Below are 17,403 nucleotides of genomic sequence, written 5' to 3'. Positions count from 1 at the left end.
AAAATCCATAAATAACTCAGTGTTAGAGTGAAGGCTCAACGGAGCCTAATTGCAGGTAGAAGCTCACCCAGGCGTGCATCCGACTGTAGTGACTGATAGTGAGAGAAGGCAACCGCGTGAGAGGAATCAGTGGAGCACTGCAAGCAGGGTAGGGCGCAGGTAGAATGCAGATAGAAACCATGAATTAAAAATCTAATTTAATGAGTGACTGGAGACATAACAAAAGGAACAGAGTAGTGCACTCTGACGCGTTTTGGGCCTTGGCCAAGGCCCGAAACGCGTCAGAGTGCACTACTCTGCACTACTCTGTTCCTTTTGTTATGTCTCTAGTCACTTAGTAAATTAGATTTTTTAATTCATGGTTTCTATCTGCATTCTACCTGCGCCCTACCCTGCTTGCAGTGCACACCGGACTTTATGCCGACAGCAAGACCCGAGGGGACAAGGCCTCTATACCTGGACATAGACATTTCCATAGGACACAAGGGCGCTGACCCAGGAGAGCAGAGAGGCCTTCTCCTACAGCTACAACAAACAGATAAGAGACTTTCTTGTTGGACTGTTGTGTGTGTATATGTATGTGTGTGTGTATCTCTCTCTCTCTCTCTCTCTCTCTCTCTCTCTCTCTCTCTCTCTCTCTCTCTCTCTATATATATATATATATATATATATATATACACATACACACACATACACACACACACACACACAACAGTCCAACAAGAAAGTCTTGTATCTGTTTCTGTTGCTGTAGGGGAAGGCGTCTCTGCTCTCCTAGGTCAGCGCCCTTGTGTGTATATACATACACATACACAGTAGGGCCCCGCTTCTCGGCGATCCGCTGATACGGCGGTACCGAGAAGGGGGCCGCCATGTCTGCGTGCATGCACAGAACGGGGAAGTCAGAGGTCGCGCATGCGCAGAACGAAGGTTGCGCGCGCAGAACGGAGGTTGCACGCGCCGAACGGAGGTTGCGCATGCGCAGAAGGGGGGAATTACCGGTTTGTACTGTATGTATGTTATGACCGGTGCATTCTCCCTAGCGGAGCACGTGACCAAAGGTCAGACAATAGGACACGGCACCTGGCTATGCAAAACCAAAATGTTTTTATATCATAGCCCAATAACCACAGATATATAAATACACGTGTGATCCTGTGAGAGAATCATGTACATACAGTCACAATACTTGTAAGGCGCTGCGCAGTTGTGTGCCAATGTCTCTGAGTTCTCACGACCCGTGTTACAAGGGGCCCATGTGTAGGTGCCAGCACAAACGTTGGAGCTCTTATAATCAGTGTTATACTGCAGCAGGCCTGTCTCTTCGCAAAGACTTCGGTACCCGTGCCTGTAATGAGGATCCCCTCTCTGTTTACTCACAACTCCCTTAGTCTGCTGATCCGATTTCACCTCCACTCGGGGGGGAGCCTGTCTGTTACCTAGTCACCCTGCGCCCCTGAGTTGTCCTCCTCTGGGCCTGGTTATCTGCTTGCAGCAGCTCTCTGAGACATTGGCTGCTCTCTTGGGGGTCTCTCTAACTCTGGTCTCCTCATGCTCCTCTCCATTAACTGGGTCCGTCGACCTCTGATACTTCGCACTGATTGGCTGTAATGTCACGTGTCCCTATTTCAGACTACTCCCAGAAGCCCCTGCTGCTGCTCTCAGTCATTGGTTTATTACAAGCAGCTTACACCAAAGAGGAGCCAGTCAGGAAGAAGCATGCATAGCTGCATCTTATCGAGGGGGATACATATAATACATGCATACTGTTACCCCATTTCTGACCCGCAGGCGTAGGGAGGATTTGTTCCTATAAAATTTGGATGTCAGAGTATCAATATTCAAACCAAATATTAAATGGGCATCAAGGAAGGAGGGGGACAGAGGGGGACAGAGGGGGACAGAGGGGGACAGAGGGGGAGAGAGAACCAACACAGAAAAGGAAAAATGTTCTCTTTATTTCTGCCTTATTTCCCCTCTCACACTTTCCCTGTGACTCAGTTTGAACTTGCATAGCCCCCCCCCCCCCCAACCTTATATACGGTTGGGTACCCACAAACCTTATACTGGTTGTGGGTCACCTTGGCACTAGCTGGGGTATCCCCTTAACCTAAGGATTCCCTCAGCTACAGGAATACATATTTATCCCTGTGCCTCATTCTCCTTTCTGGGCTGTGCTGAAGCAGGGTACCCTAGTGGGGAGTGCCGCTTACGTTTTCAAGGGGAGGTATTGCCGGGGCAATGTGCCTACATGTATCCGAGAATCAGGCATGATTCCCGGGTACATTTATTGGGGCCTCGGTAACTCAGGACCCCAACCTCCTAGGCACATTCTGTCAACGGTTCCTCCGCCAAACCCCCCCCCCCCCCGTGAACCTCACACACTATCAATCCCAGCTCGATGGCACGCCCGGAAAGGGGAAAACACAAAAAATGCTTTTATTGTACCAGGTGATCATACAATGTTACTGGATCCAAGAGCTGACTCTCTGGGACCCGTATATACGGAGCTGGGGTAACCATAACGGGCGTGACCTTTATTATAGAGCCTGGTTACCCTCCCCCGTCACACACACGTTTCCCAACTCAGAGACTCACCGGAAGACATAATCGTGCGAGTCGATCTCTTTGCCGAGCCTGGAAGCGTTCAGTATCCCCCCGTTCCCCACCACCGCGCAGCTGACGCAGTGCGGCGTCTTACTGCTGCTGGCGGAGAGAAGTATTTGCTGGTCGGACAAGCGAGGGAGGGCGGACACCACCTCCTGGACAACTGCAAGCATGGAGTAATGGGAGGAGTTATAGGGAGTAATGGGAGGAGTTATAGGGAGTAATGGGAGGAGTTATATGGAGCAATGGGAGGAGTTATAGGGAGTAATGGGAGGAGTTATATGGAGTAATGGGAGGAGTTATAGGGAGTAATGGGAGGAGTTATAGGGAGTAATGGGAGGAGTTATAGGGAGTAATGGGAGGAGTTATAGGGAGTAATGGGAGGAGTTATAGGGAATAATGGGAGGAGTTATAGGGAGAGGTTATATGGGGTAATGGGAGGAGTTATAGGGAGTAATGGGAGGAGTTATAGGGAGGGGTTATATGGGGTAATAGGAGGAGTTACAGGGAGTGGTTATATGGAGTAATAGGAGGAGTTACAGGGAGTGGTTATATGGGGCAATAGGAGGAGTTATAGGGAGCGGTTATATGGGGTAATAGAAGGAGTTACAGGGAGTGGTTATATGGGGAATAGGAGGAGTTATAGGGAGTGGTTTTATGGGGTAATAGGAGGAGTTACAGGGAGCGGTTATATGGAGTAATAGGAGGAGTTACAGGGAGCGGTTATATGGGGAATAGGAGGAGTTATAGAGAGCGGTTATATGGGTAATAGGAGGGGTTATAGGGAGAGGTTATATGGGGCAAAAGGAGGAGTTATAGGGAGAGGTTTTATGGGGCAACAGGAGGCGTTATATGGAGCGGCTATATGGGGCATTAGGAGTAATAGGAAGGGCAATAGGAGGAGTTATAGGGAGGGGTCATATGGAATAATATGAGTTATTGGGTGAGGTAATATGCAGAAATAGGAGGTGTTATAGGGAGTGCGTATATGGGGGGTGGGTATATGGGGAGTGGATATACTCCTATAGGAGGAGTTCTGGCCCGGCGTTTTTTCACTGTGACTCCTACCTGTATAATTTAATTCCATCCAGCCATAAGGAGGCAGGAAATGCCCCAGCCTGTGCCACTCCGGGACGCTGAAATGGCTCTTGTCCATGAAAATTGTAACGTGAAGGAGGAAAGACTCTTTTAGCCAAGAGGAATTGGCAGCCTTGATTTTCACTGAGACGGGGCAGGTCTGGGGGAGGGAGGCAGATAAAAAACAGAGAGGCGTTTACATGGGGAAAAAGGGAGCGGCTATATGGGGCAAAAGGAGTTATAGGGAGCGGTTATATGGGGTAATAGGAGGAGTTATAGGGAGAGGTTATATGGGGCAATAGGAGGAGTTATAGGGAGAAGTTATATGGGCACTAGGAGGAGGTAAAGGGAGAGGTTATATGGGGTAATAGGAGAAGTTATAGGGAGCAGTTATATGGGGCAATAGGAGTTATAGGGAGCGTTATATGGGGTAATAGGAGGAGTTATAGGGAGCAGTTATATGGGGCAATAGGAGTTATAGGGAGTGGTTATATGGGGTAATAGGAGGGGTTATATGGGGTAATAGGAGAAGTTATAGGAAGCAGTTATATGGGGTAAGAGGAGGAGTTATAGAAAGTGGTTATATGGGAGAATAGGAGGAAGGGAGAAGGTATAGGGGAATTCCCCTCTGTCAGTGAATACATTAACATCGCATTCTCTGTACATTGTTTGGTTTGTTTGAGCTTTTTAGACATCGAAAGTGTTCAAAGTATTTCTGCCTTTGTACCCGGAGCTTGTGGGGCCTGAGAAATGTTCGGGTGTCACAGCTTGTCAGGTCCCTGCGTGCGCTCGCGGGACACACTGACGTATCACCTGTCCGCTAACTCACCCGGCTGGAATGTGCTGCTGATCTGGTTCGGCCATTGAAGAAGAAGGACGAGGAAGAGCCGGTCAGTGTCTCTCTCGGGCCCCACTAAATTAAGTCTAGATCTCTGAATTTTGTGGGGGGGGGGGACCCTATTGTTACATATAAGGCATTTTGAGGCATGTAAGTCAATGATACAGCCATTTAAGTGATAATCCCAATAATGCTTATGGCATTATGTATAGGGGTGTGACCCCAAGGTTTGGTATGGAGAAGTTTGGAGGGCATTATATATGTGTAAGAGGGTGATTCTATTGAAGTCTGATAGTTAAAATTAAATGGGGATAAATTAGGAGAATCCTTGATGAGAAAGATTTAGGAGTGTTTGTAAACAGCAGGCTTAGCAATAGTGCCCAATGTCAGGCAGTAGCTGCAAAGGCAAACAAGATCTTATCTTGCATTACGTTTAATGTAATGGATGGAAGGGAAGTAAACATAATTATGCCCCTTTATAAAACATTAGTAAGATCACACCTTGAATATGGAGTACAATTTTGGGCACCACTCCCTAGAAAAGACATTATGGAACAAGAGAGAGTGCAGAGAAGAGCCACCAAATGAATAAAGGGGATGGACAATCTGATTTATGAGGAGAGGCTAAATTAGATTTATTTACATAGAAAAGAGGCGTCTAAGAGGGGATGTGATAACTATATACAAATATATTCGGGGACAATACAAGGAGCTTTCAAAATAACTATTTATCCCAAGGGCAGTACAAAGGACTCGGGGCCATCCCTTAAGGTTGGAGGAAAGGAGATTTCACCAGCAACAAAGGAAAGGGTTCTTTACAGTAAGGGCAGTTACAGCGTGGAATTCATTACCCATGGAGACTGTGATGGCAGATACAATATATTTGTTCAAAAAAAGGTTGGACATATTTTTAGAAAGGAAAGGTACACAGGGATATACCAAATACGTATACATGGGAAGGATGTTGATCCAGGGAGTAATCTGATTGCCAATTATTTGAGTCAGGAAGGAATGTAATTTTCCCCTTATGAGAGATCATTGGATGATATGACACTGGGGTTTGTGTTTGCCTTCATCTGGATCAATATACTGTAAGTATAGATATGGAATAAAGTATCTGTTGTCTACATTTAGCAAAGGTTGAACCTGATGGATGCATGTCCTTTTTCAACCTCATCTACTATATAACTATGTAAAACGACCTGTGCAAGATGGTGAACTCTATAGGGACAAGTGTAACTCTATAGATGAGTGTGTAAGACGGGGATCCTATGAAGGTCTCCACGGGGCAGTTAATATGTGGAAGAGGGTGAGGCCTACAATTCAGAAGGGAGATCATATAAAATTCTCTAGGGACAAAATAGGTGTCTACGAGTGCGATCCTATTAAATTCCATAGAGGCAACATATGGGTTTCAGATGGTAATCCCATTTTAGGTTATGGTGCAACAGATGTGTGGAACAAGGTGATAGTATTAAAGTCTATACGGGCAACAGATACAAGTGTGTAGGCGGGTAATCCTATTACCATCTATGGGGACAAGTGATTAGTGTGTAAGAGGGCGAACCTCCTTTTTAGAAGGATGAGTATATGAACATCTGTTTGGGCAGAACATGTTTGATCCTATTTGTGAGAGGGCCTTTCCCCGGTTTAAAAAAGGCAGCACACATAAAGCCTGTCAGTAGCAGAGGAATCCAGCAGGGAGCTGGTTAATGTCAGCTTGAGTCAATTAGCCAGTCCACCTGGCTCATCAAGCAGGTTTAAAAGGGTGCTGCACAAACTGCATGGGTTCTCTAGCACAGAGGGACTGTGCTGCCAGAGAGATCCCCCCCCAGGAAAAAGATCTCTCTAGCACTTAAGAAGTGTGTGCTGCCAGAGAGAGATCCCAGGGAACCATACCCTCTATTCCTGGATATAGCCGACCCTGGAACCCTCCAGAAGGTGCACCCGACGGATACCAACCCCGACCCGGACTCATGTAAAGAGCCCCCTGCTTACAGGTACCTCTTTGGATTTGGGGGTCAGAGGTTGGTAAGTGCCCCGCAGATAGTGGCTGGGAAGTGGGAGTTAGCCCTTACAAAGGGCAGCCCTGTTTTACTTGTTTCACATGATGTGAAGCTGTGCTGTTTAAAGCCACGGGCTAAATAGAAGCCAATGTTTATTTTCCCTCTGCACTTGTCTCCTACACTATCCAATTCTATATGGGCGACAGATGTGTGAAAGAGGGTTATTCTGAGGGGGACTAATGTTTATCTCAATTTTAAGAAGATGCTTCCACGGAAGTCTCAGGGAGGACTGAGATGCCTACTGCCGGGTCCATGTCACTAATCCAGCACCCCGGGGACTTTTCCACCGGTCTCGGCACAAACACTCACCGTCTGTCCGGACGCAGTCTCCAGTGTATAATTCTCCTCAAAGTCCCACTTTGGCTCAGCCGTGAAATCCAAGGCTCTCAAGGGTTTCCGTCGGCTGGTGGCAGGAAATCTGTGTCCATTTAGTGTCGTCGTGTGAGAGTTACGACTAGTGGTCATTTTGGCATGGAGATGGGTGGAAGTAACATTTCTTAGTGAAACATTTCGACTGGTGGTCGTTTTGGGATGGTTATTAGCAGAAGTAACTTTTCTGAGCTCAGCGTTACCACTGGTGGTACTTTTGGGATGGATATTAGCAGAAGTAACTTTTCTGAGCTCAGCGTTACCACTGGTGGTACTTTTGGGATGGATATTAGGGGAAGTAACTTTTCTGAGCTCAGCGTTACCACTGGTGGTACTTTTGGGATGGGTATTAGGGGGAGTAACTTTTCTGAGCTCAGCGTTAACACTGGTGGTAGTTTGGGGATGAATATTAGGGGAAGTAACTTTTCTGAGTGCAGCGTTACCACTGGTGGTAGTTTTGGGATGGATATTAGGGGGAGTAACTTTCCTGAGCTCAGCGTTACCACTGGTGGTAGTTTTGGGATGGGTATTAGGGGGAGTAACTTTTCTGAGCCCAGCGTTAACACTGGTGGTACTTTTGGGATGGATATTAGGGGGAGTAACTTTTCTGAGCTCAGCGTTACCACTGGTGGTAGTTTTGGGATGGATATTAGCAGAAGTAACTTTTCTGGGTGCAGCGTTACCACTGGTGGATGTTCTAGAGAAGACTTGAGCAGAAGACACTTTTCTGGGTGTAACGTTCCAAACTCCTGGCCTCGTCGGTGTGTCTGGATGACGTTTCTCTGGACTTTTGACAGTCGGTTCAGTATCCCCGGTGCCTTGTTCAGATTCACCCTCTTCTCCACGTGTAGGTGAGATGTGAGCTCCACTCAGGCCCTGTAGTCCTGGTCCCATGGCGATTGACCTGACATCATCAGTCTGCCTGCTCAGGAAAAGCAGAAAGAGCACTTCAGTTAAGCCCTTCGCTGTCAGAAGGTGTGTTACCTGTAGTTATTAAAAAGCATATTCAAGTGATAAACAGTTAAAAACATAACGGTACACAGCCATCATGTTACCCCTCCATGATGTCATTTAGGGTACAGCAAGTTCCAGGTGTGTAAATTTCAGAAACCTTTCTACCCTTTAAATGATCTAGCACCCGGGTGGGTAACTCCAGTCCCCAAGGGCCACCAACAGGTCAGATTTTGAGGATATCCCTGCTTCAGCACAGGTGACTCAATCAGTGGCTCAGTCGTCAAATACACCACCTGTGCTGAAGCAGGGATATCCTTAAAACATGACCTGCTGGTGGCCCTTGAAGACTGGAGTTGCCCGCTCCTGATTTGGCAGCACGAGACGATACATCACTGCTAAAGAAACGCAGGGTATTATTCTAGAACAGCGATTCCCAACCTTATTCACGCGGCGCTCCCCCCGCCAGAAAATATTTGTTCCCACGAACCCCTAATGAATAAATCTTATCGCCATCTCATCAGACTAACACACTGTGTGACCGCTCCCAGGCAGTATAGTGTCCTGAGCTCGCGGGGGGAACACACGCTTAATAATCCCCCCAAACCGCCCCTCAGTGTGTGCAGGCAGCATGGGGGGGGTATCGCCGTCACTCACTGCGGGAGCTTCCAAAGTCACGCCCCACAATGCCTTGCTGCTGTGGATGCAAAGCATTGTGGGGAGAGATTTTGGAACTCCTGCTGTATGTGACAGCGAATTCCCCCTCCCCCCGCCCCCCACGCTAAGGTGCTTTTTTAACCAAATTGAATGTTTCTGATATTTTCCAGTTTTATTTGTTAAAAAAAACAAAAAAAACTAATGAGCCTGGCAGAATTAGACCTGCACTTACAGTACATCTACGCCTGGATTTCGGCCAGTGTAAATAGGCTCGCAATGTGTTTTACACGCTACATTTGTCATTAATATCTTGACATTCAGTTTTTATTTGCGTTGTGGGTGTGTGTTTGTTATTCTTGAGAATGCCAGAGGGAGATCGGAACTGAATTTATCCTGCGCTTAAAGTTTTGACACATGTCCGCGTCCCTTAATTCCCGCATTCAGTTATAACCATTTCACTTGCGCCGAACACATCCTACAGAAGCAGAGATGCCAGTTTGAAGCTTATCGGCATGCCCACTATTCTTTTAATTTGTTTTTTTTTAGAGTTCTAGGATTGAAGCAGGGGGTCTCCGGGAGCTGACCCCAATTAATTTCAAGAAAACATGATGACGTACAGTAGCACTCCGGGCAAAGAGGCAAATTCAGACCGTCACGGGTCTGGTCCCAGACTGAGTGAATATCAAAACTCTGCAAGCTTTATTGACAAACACCCATAACAAGTGTACATGGATCCAACTCGCACAAAGTAGCCCAACGCGTTTCATGCTGCCCACAGCGCTATATCAGGGGCTCTACTAAGATGGAGGGACAAACAGGATGTTTAAATACCCGGATGCTCCCGGTTAAGGCGGCTATTAAAAAAGCCCTAATGTAATGTTCAGGATAAAGCGCGCAACGGCGTGAAATGCGTAGGTGGTCCTACTGTTGTACCGATGCTATGACCAAATAAACATTTTTTTATGGTGGTCACCCTTTCTCTGTCTTATTGACTTGTGGTGCCCTCGCTTTATTTTTTGTTTTAATACCTTCCAGTTTAAAATGACAATGCAGTAAAATCGACAATATCCACAGAAAGCACAAAATGGAGAAGGAGCGGCTCAGTGAGTACAGACACTGACTGGCACTGAGTATGAAGCAGGGGAACCTGGGAGAAGGAGCAGCTCAGTGAGTAAAGACACTGACTGGCACTGAGTGTGAAGCAGGGGAACCTGGGAGAAGGAGCGGCTCAGTGAGTAGAGACACTGACTGGCACTGAGTGTGAAGCAGGGGAACCTGGGAGAAGGAGCGGCTCAGTGAGTAGAGACACTGACTGGCACTGAGTGTGAAGCAGGGGAACCTGGGAGAAGGAGCGGCTCAGTGAGTAAAGACACTGACTGGCACTGAGTGTGAAGCAGGGGAACCTGGGAGAGGGAGCGGCTCAGTGAGTAAAGACACTGACTGGCAGTGAGTGTGAAGCATGGGAACCTGGGAGAAGGAGCGGCTCAGTGAGTAAAGTCACTGACTGGCACTGAGTGTGAAGCAGGGGAACCTGGAAGAAGGAGCGGCTCAGTGAGTAAAGACACTGACTGGCACTGAGTGTGAAGCAGGGGAACCTGGGAGAGGGAGCGGCTCAGTGAGTAAAGACACTGACTGGCACTGAGTGTGAAGCAGGGGAACCTGGGAGATGGAGCGACTCAGTGAGTAAAGACACTGACTGGCACTGAGTGTGAAGCAGGGGAACCTGGGAGAAGCAGCGGCGCAGTGAGTAAAGACACTGACTGGCACTGAGTGTGAAGCAGGGGAATCTGGGAGAAGGAGCGGCTCAGTGAGTAAAGACACTGACTGGCACTGAGTGTGAAGCAGGGGAACCTGGGAGATGGAGCGACTCAGTGAGTAAAGACACTGACTGGCACTGAGTGTGAAGCAGGGGAACCTGGGAGAAGCAGCGGCGCAGTGAGTAAAGACACTGACTGGCACTGAGTGTGAAGCAGGGGAACCTGGGAGAAGCAGCGGCTCAGTGAGTAAAGACACTGACTGGCACTGAGTGTGAAGCAGGGGAACCTGGGAGAAGGAGCGGATCAGTGAGTAACGACACTGACTGGCACTGAGTGTGAAGCAGGGGAGCCTGGGAGAAGGAGTGGCTCAGTGAGTAGAGACACTGACTGGCACTGAGTGTGAAGCAGGGGAACCTGGGAGAAGGAGCGGCTCAGTGAGTAAAGACACTGGCACTGAGTGTGAAGCAGGGGAGCCTGGGAGAAGGAGTGGCTCAGTGAGTAGAGACACTGACTGGCACTGAGTGTGAAGCAGGGGAACCTGGGAGAAGCAGCGCCTCAGTGAGTAAAGACACTGACTGGCACTGAGTGTGACGCAGGGGAACGTGGGAGAAGGAGCGGCTCAGTGAGTACAGACACTGACTGGCACTGAGTGTGAAGCAGGGGAACCTGGGAGAAGCAGCGGCTCAGTGAGTAGAGACACTGACTGGCACTGAGTGTGAAGCAGGGGAATCTGGGAGAAGGAGCGGCTCAGTGAGTAAAGACACTGACTGGCACTGAGTGTGAAGCAGAGGAACCTGGGAGAAGCAGCGGCTCAGTGAGTAGAGACACTGACTGGCACTGAGTGTGAAGCAGGGGAACCTGGGAGAGGGAGCGGCTCAGTGAGTAAAGACACTGGCACTGAGTGTGAAGCAGGGAAACCTGGGAGAAGGAGCGGCTCAGTGAGTAAAGACACTGACTGGCACTGAGTGTGAAGCAGGGGAACCTGGGAGAAGGAGCGGCTTAGTGAGTGAAGACACTGACTGACACTGAGTGTGAAGCAGGGGAACCTGGGAGAAGGAGCGGCGCAGTGAGTAAAGACACTGACTGGCACTGAGTGTGAAGCAGGGAACCTGGGAGAAGGAGTGGCTCAGTGAGTAAAGACACTGACTGGCACTGAGTGTGAAGCAGGGGAACCTGGGAGAAGGAGGCGGCTCAGTGAGTGAAGACACTGACTGGCACTGAGTGTGAAGCAGGGAACCTGGGAGAAGGAGCGGCTCAGTGAGTAGAGACACTGACTGGCACTGAGTGTGAAGCAGGGGAACCTGGGAGAAGGAGCGGCTCAGTGAGTAAAGACACTGACTGGCAGTGAGTGTGAAGCAGGGGAACCTGGGAGAAGCAGCGGCTCAGCGAGTAGAGACACTGACTGGCACTGAGTGTGAAGCAGGGGAGCCTGGGAGAAGGAGCGGCTCAGTGAGTAAAGACACTGACTGGCACTGAGTGTGAAGCAGGGGAACCTGGGAGAAGGAGCGGCTCAGTGAGTAGAGACACTGACTGGCACTGAGTGTGAAGCAGGGGAACCTGGGAGAAGGAGCGGCTCAGTGAGTAAAGATACTGACTGGCACTGAGTGTGAAGCAGGGGAGCCTGGGAGAAGGAGCGGCTCAGCGAGTACAGACACTGACTGGCACTGAGTGTGAAGCAGGGGAACCTGGGAGAAGGAGCGGCTCAGTGAGTACAGACACTGACTGGCACTGAGTGTGAAGCAGGGGAACCTGGGAGAAGGAGCGGCTCAGTGAGTACAGACACTGACTGGCACTGAGTGTGAAGCAGGGGAACCTGGGAGAAGGAGCGGCTCAGTGAGTACAGACACTGACTGGCACTGAGTGTGAAGCAGGGGAACCTGGGAGAAGGAGCGGCTCAGTGAGTACAGACACTGACTGGCACTGAGTGTGAAGCAGGGGAGCCGGGTTTAATTCCCGGTGTCGGCTCCTTGTAACCTTGGACAAGACACTCTATCTCCCTGTGTCTCAGGCGTCACAAACATAGATTGTAAGCTCCACGGGGCAGGGACCTGTCTGCAAAATGTCTCTGTAAAGCGCTGCGTAAAACTAGCAGCGCTATACAAGAACACGCTATTATATTATTATTGGTAGTAGTATTATTATTAGCAGAGTGAGTGGAATGGAATGAGTATGAGTATGAGATCGGGAGGAGGAGCGTTCTGGATAGAAACCAGGTCGGATTATCAAAGAAATGAAATATCCCACCGCATACAACTGTACTGTGAAGCCGTGTTAACGTCCGACCTCTACATTCTTACCGACGCTGGCAATCGTTTGGCGCTCCTGTTATAAACCTGTCCAAATCCTGCTTGTGTGCCTAACGAAATGGCCGCCTTTCAGTTCCAATCAATCCTGCAGTCCGTGTAACTCAGCAGCTACAACGTATTCTTAAATTACTAAGGTAACATTGACAATTGTTACAGTTTGCAGCTCAAACTGCTGGGAACATTAGCAACAAATGATGCCAAACAGGAAAGTGTTGCAAACATCTTGCACTGCTGGGGAGGTGGCTAAACCTGCGATAGAAATGAAAGGATGCTCAGCATATTAAAGCTGCAGTCTGTACTATGAGAAAATACTTGTAGCATTTTTTTAAAACAAATATGACATTTTTAATGTATTATAATGTAACAAGCATTTTTTGTTTCTATAGCAAATATTTACAAAGGCACGGAAAGCCTATACACCTGTGCAGCCATTTAGTGAGCCCCCCGAGCCAAATCTTCGCCAATCGATCACAGGAGAACAGATCGATCGGCAACTTAGCTAATTACTTATCATTGTGTGGATTGTATTGATGCGCAGATTAAAGGGGGGAAATTAAAATGAAAACAAAAAAACCAGCAGCTTTAATACTCATTCAATTAAAACAGTCACTGATAAGCTAATACTACAGAAAGGATTTATTAAAAAGGAAACATATATAATTTCACATGTTTTGCTGCCTTAACTCAACAGAACAGGCTGAACATGAAGGCGATGGGGACCCACCGCCGTGTCTTACCTTCGGGGGTACAGCTGCACTTCCTTGGGGTGCCGGAAAAAGTGGAGCAGCACGAGGATCGCGATATTCACGGCAGAGAGACAGAGGTACCACTTAAGGCGGCTAAACCTCATTGTTTCGGGCGAGAGGACACCCGCTCATGTTGTGCAGGTGTGTCGCTGTGTGCAGCTTCCCCGGCCCATCCCCTGCCTGCCCTGGAGATATATGCGCTGGACCCGTCTTGGAGGCAGTGAGGAGGGAGGTTGGGTAAATATGGACGGCAGATTTTAAAGTGCTGCTCATGTAACCCTGTGTTTGCATTTTTACTGATACACCCACAATTTAAACACAGCAAAGTTTGTTATTTCTTTTTTTTTTTTTTATCTACACTCAGTTTAAGTTTGGTGATCCGGAAAATTAGGGAGGTGTGGAGGGAAGGGTAACGTAACCTCTGAGGTGCCGGACGGGACAGCAATGGGCTGCTCGGCAAAGCGTTCCTTTCCCTTCTAGATTAGATTGTAAACTCTATGTTCCTGATTGCTAGGGAATAGTTATATATGGCGCAATAGGAGGAGTTATAGGGAGCGGTTATATGGGGTAATAGGAGGAGTTATAGGGAGCGGTTATATGGGGCAATAGGTGGAGTTATAGGGAGCAGTTATATGGGGTTAATAGGAGTTATAGGGAGGGGTTACATGGGGCAATAGGAGGAGTTATAGGGAGCGTTATATAGGGTAATCGGAGGAGTTATACAGTAAGGGAGTGGTTATATGGGGCAATAGGAGGAGTTGTAGGGAGCGGTTATATGGGGCAATAGGAGGAGTTATAGGGAGAGATTAAATGGGGCAATATGAGAAGTTTTAGGATGCGGTTATATAGGGCAATAGGAGGAGTTATAAGGAGCGGTTATATGGGCAATAGGAGGAGTTATATGGAGGAGTTATATGGGGTAATAGGAGGAGTTATAGGGAGGAGTTATATGGGGTAATAGGAGGAGTTATAGGGAGGGGGTATATGGGGTAATAGGAGGAGTTATAGGGAGGAGTTATATGGGGTAATAGGAGGAGTTATAGGGAGGGGGTATATGGGGTAATAGGAGGAGTTATAGGGAGGAGTTATATGGGGTAATAGGAGGAGTTATATATTAAATTTTTTAATGAAGTGGGAATGAACAATGGTAGGAACTATGTAGAGATACTCATCGGCATTATACAACGGGGATACAGTATGTGGAGATACTCAGTACCATTAAGCAGTGCAGCATGTTCTGTTTAGGAGACTGTCAAGTTTACAGATACAGTACTCGGCATCACTGTATGTGTGATTGTTTCCCTTTGTGTCCTCTTTAACCCACGAAGGGCCAAACAGGGTCTCATAACGCCCTGCTTAACAACACCCAACTACATGACCCCCCCCCCCCCCCAATAGACTGGTCATCACAGGTATATATCAGGAGCTGCCAATCAAAGTGGGGTGGGGGAGCTTAGAACCAAGAAGGAGGGGTCAGAAAACTCCCAATAGTTGTTTCCAAATATATCTAAATATAAATACGCCGCCCAAACACCAGGTTCCATGACAGCAGACACAGCCCTGCAGCAAACGTGACCAACAGGATGTATTGTCCATAATGACCGCTGCGTCTGCCCACTGAGGCACAGCCCTGACGATGAGGGGGCTCAGCTCCAGCCCCCAATGCCCCCAACCGGTCAGGTATTCAGGATATCCCAGCTTCAGCACAGCTGGCTCAATCAGAGGCTCAGTCGAAGACTTAGGCTGCGGCCCCGCTGGCGCTGACCGCGCTCATGCTTCAGAGCGGTGACGTCACCAGCTCTCCATGCACGAGCGCCGGGTGTCCTGGCTATTTTGGAAGTGCGCTCGGATGGGGGGGGGGCATTGCGGGCAAATTGAGCGCGCTCGAAAGTTAAAGTTAAAGCTGGTCTTTCTCCTAGTAGAGGTAAATGAGAATTTTAATCCTAATAGAGGTATATTAGTATTTTATCTAGCAGTGTTAGGACTTGTGAACTGGGTCTGCCTTGCCGTGGCCTTGCCGTGGCCTTGCCGTGGCTCACAGGCTTACAACGCTTTGGCCAAAGCGTTAAACTAAATGGCCCTTTTTCAAGAGATTATATAAGTGTTTTACTGTGTATTTTTGTCACATTGGATGTAGCATTGGGCTTCTCTGTGGCTTGCTGTATACCGTATACACCTACCTTAAAGAGAACTTTTGAAATAAGAAAAGTGAACCTGTAATGAATCTTGCCCCACAATGTACTGTGACACTGCCAGGGCCATTTTAATAGATATAAGTTGCTTCAGGCCTACTGTTATCAGACTAGAATGGAGGACAGCATATTTAAACCCCCAGATTTAACTGAGGTAGATAAACTCACAGGTATATAAACAGAGTAACGCTTTTATCTAGCGCTAAGATAATACAGAACAAAATACTAGGAGGCTTCACACAGTAAAATTAAATGAAAATAGAGAAACGCACGCACACATATATAGATATATAGATAATGGCGTATCTAAGAATTCTTTAAAAAAAAACATGGCTGATGGGGGGAGCAGCATGCTGGCTAATAACAAACCAGGTGCAAAGGGCTGAAATATCCCCCCCCCCCCCCGACGCTGACCCTGGAGAGGAGGGGAGGAGAGCAGGTTCTCACTTGGGATACCAGCCTGCAAAGGGTGATGTGTTCTCATTTGGGGAATAGAGGCCTCATCCCCATAGATATTGGATGGACATTTAAGCTACGCTTCCAAGTAGAAGCAAGAGGTGTTAATCGCGCTGTGTTCCTAGTCACCTATCAAGGCTCCAAATTATTCTACAACCTGGAGATCCTTAAACCGTGCGCCATGTTATTTTACTGTTGAAGACCAAGGAGAAATACCACTGACCAGATATCAAAAATAGAAAGGTTCTTCCCCTTCGCGGCGGGAAGGAAATCCTTGTTTTTGAGTAAGTGAAGGTCCCTAACTAGATCACAATATCTAGATACCAAGAAGCCAACGTATGTGCTGCAGAGAAGAAGAACCTCTGAACAAACGTTACAACCGTTAAAGGTTATTCCCACCCACCGATGTTTGAGCAAGCGCCGGCTCCAAGCTACTCTACAACCTCGAGATACTAAAAATGTTGACTATGCTGTTTTGCTACTTAAACTGGCCTTCGGACAAGGAAGAAATACCTCGGCCCAAATATTACAAATGTATACTGGGTTTTCCCCCCTGGGCCTTCAGAGACCAATGTGATTGTGTACGAGTAAATTCAGGTTCCAAACAAGACAGCAATCTTTGGGTACTAGAATTGTTGAATAAGTTGTTTTACTATTTAAGTCGGTTTGCGCACAGGGAAGAAATACCCAATATTAGAACTGAATAGAAGATTACTCCCCGTTGCCTGGAGAGCACAATCATGTTGTTAAGTTATTATTTTTCTTTTTTCCCTAATCTGAGCACTTTTTTCAGCAGACAGAGTGTTCTTGCAATAGGACACACGCGTGACCCTGGCCGTCACCCCCCCTACCCCCAAAAATGTATTCCCCCGAGAGAAATGAGAACGATACCTATCAGACAGAATTTCTGCTCCCAGCTAAGCTCAGAGGAATACCATGTTAGCCCAATAGTTACGTTCCCCCTGTCTGTCCTCCCTAACCCCTGTACTCCATCTAACAGAGCACGTCGTGTAACTAGCACTGTGGTCATAGGGTTACTCAATGCGCCGGATTGTAAAAGAAAAGGTGGCCCTATGGAAACGAACCCAAAACCTAAACAACCCAAACTAAATACAGAATGAGCTCAACAATTATATCGCACAATGTAATAAGCCTAAAGAGGCCGGCAAAGTGACGCGTGGCACGCACAGATTACAGAGCGCAGTGGGAAGGCTTTTATTTATGGACACCATGTGAGTGCAAAACCATATGTGTTTTTTATTAAAGCTGTGCTTCTCTGCGGGCGTTTTGTGCGCTTTCTCTTTTTTCCTTTCCTAACACTACTGTACTTGGGAATTAAGCAAAGCAAATCAATAGTAACAACGTGTACAATGTCTAATTA

At 47.7% G+C, this 17,403-nt stretch overlaps 1 protein-coding gene across 1 annotated transcript in view; it reads right to left on the bottom strand.

The window, feature by feature from the left end:
• LOC142472657 (alpha-N-acetylgalactosaminide alpha-2,6-sialyltransferase 1-like) overlaps nucleotides 1–13,631 on the bottom strand; it is a 25,271-nt gene extending 11,640 nt beyond the window's left edge. The window contains exons 1-4 of the mRNA XM_075579749.1: nucleotides 13,366–13,631; nucleotides 6,898–7,879; nucleotides 3,676–3,844; nucleotides 2,599–2,770 (exon numbers count right to left, since the gene is read on the bottom strand). Coding sequence (XP_075435864.1) covers nucleotides 2,599–2,770; nucleotides 3,676–3,844; nucleotides 6,898–7,879; nucleotides 13,366–13,478 — 1,436 coding nt within the window. The 5' untranslated portion in view covers nucleotides 13,479–13,631. The remainder of the gene's footprint in view (nucleotides 1–2,598; nucleotides 2,771–3,675; nucleotides 3,845–6,897; nucleotides 7,880–13,365) is intronic.
• Nucleotides 13,632–17,403: the final 3,772 nt, after the last annotated feature.

The sequence above is a fragment of the Ascaphus truei genome, chromosome 22 (assembly GCF_040206685.1).
Source record: "Ascaphus truei isolate aAscTru1 chromosome 22, aAscTru1.hap1, whole genome shotgun sequence".
NCBI classification, from domain to species: Eukaryota; Metazoa; Chordata; class Amphibia; order Anura; family Ascaphidae; genus Ascaphus; species Ascaphus truei.
This window is presented reverse-complemented; position numbering and strand designations above follow the sequence as displayed.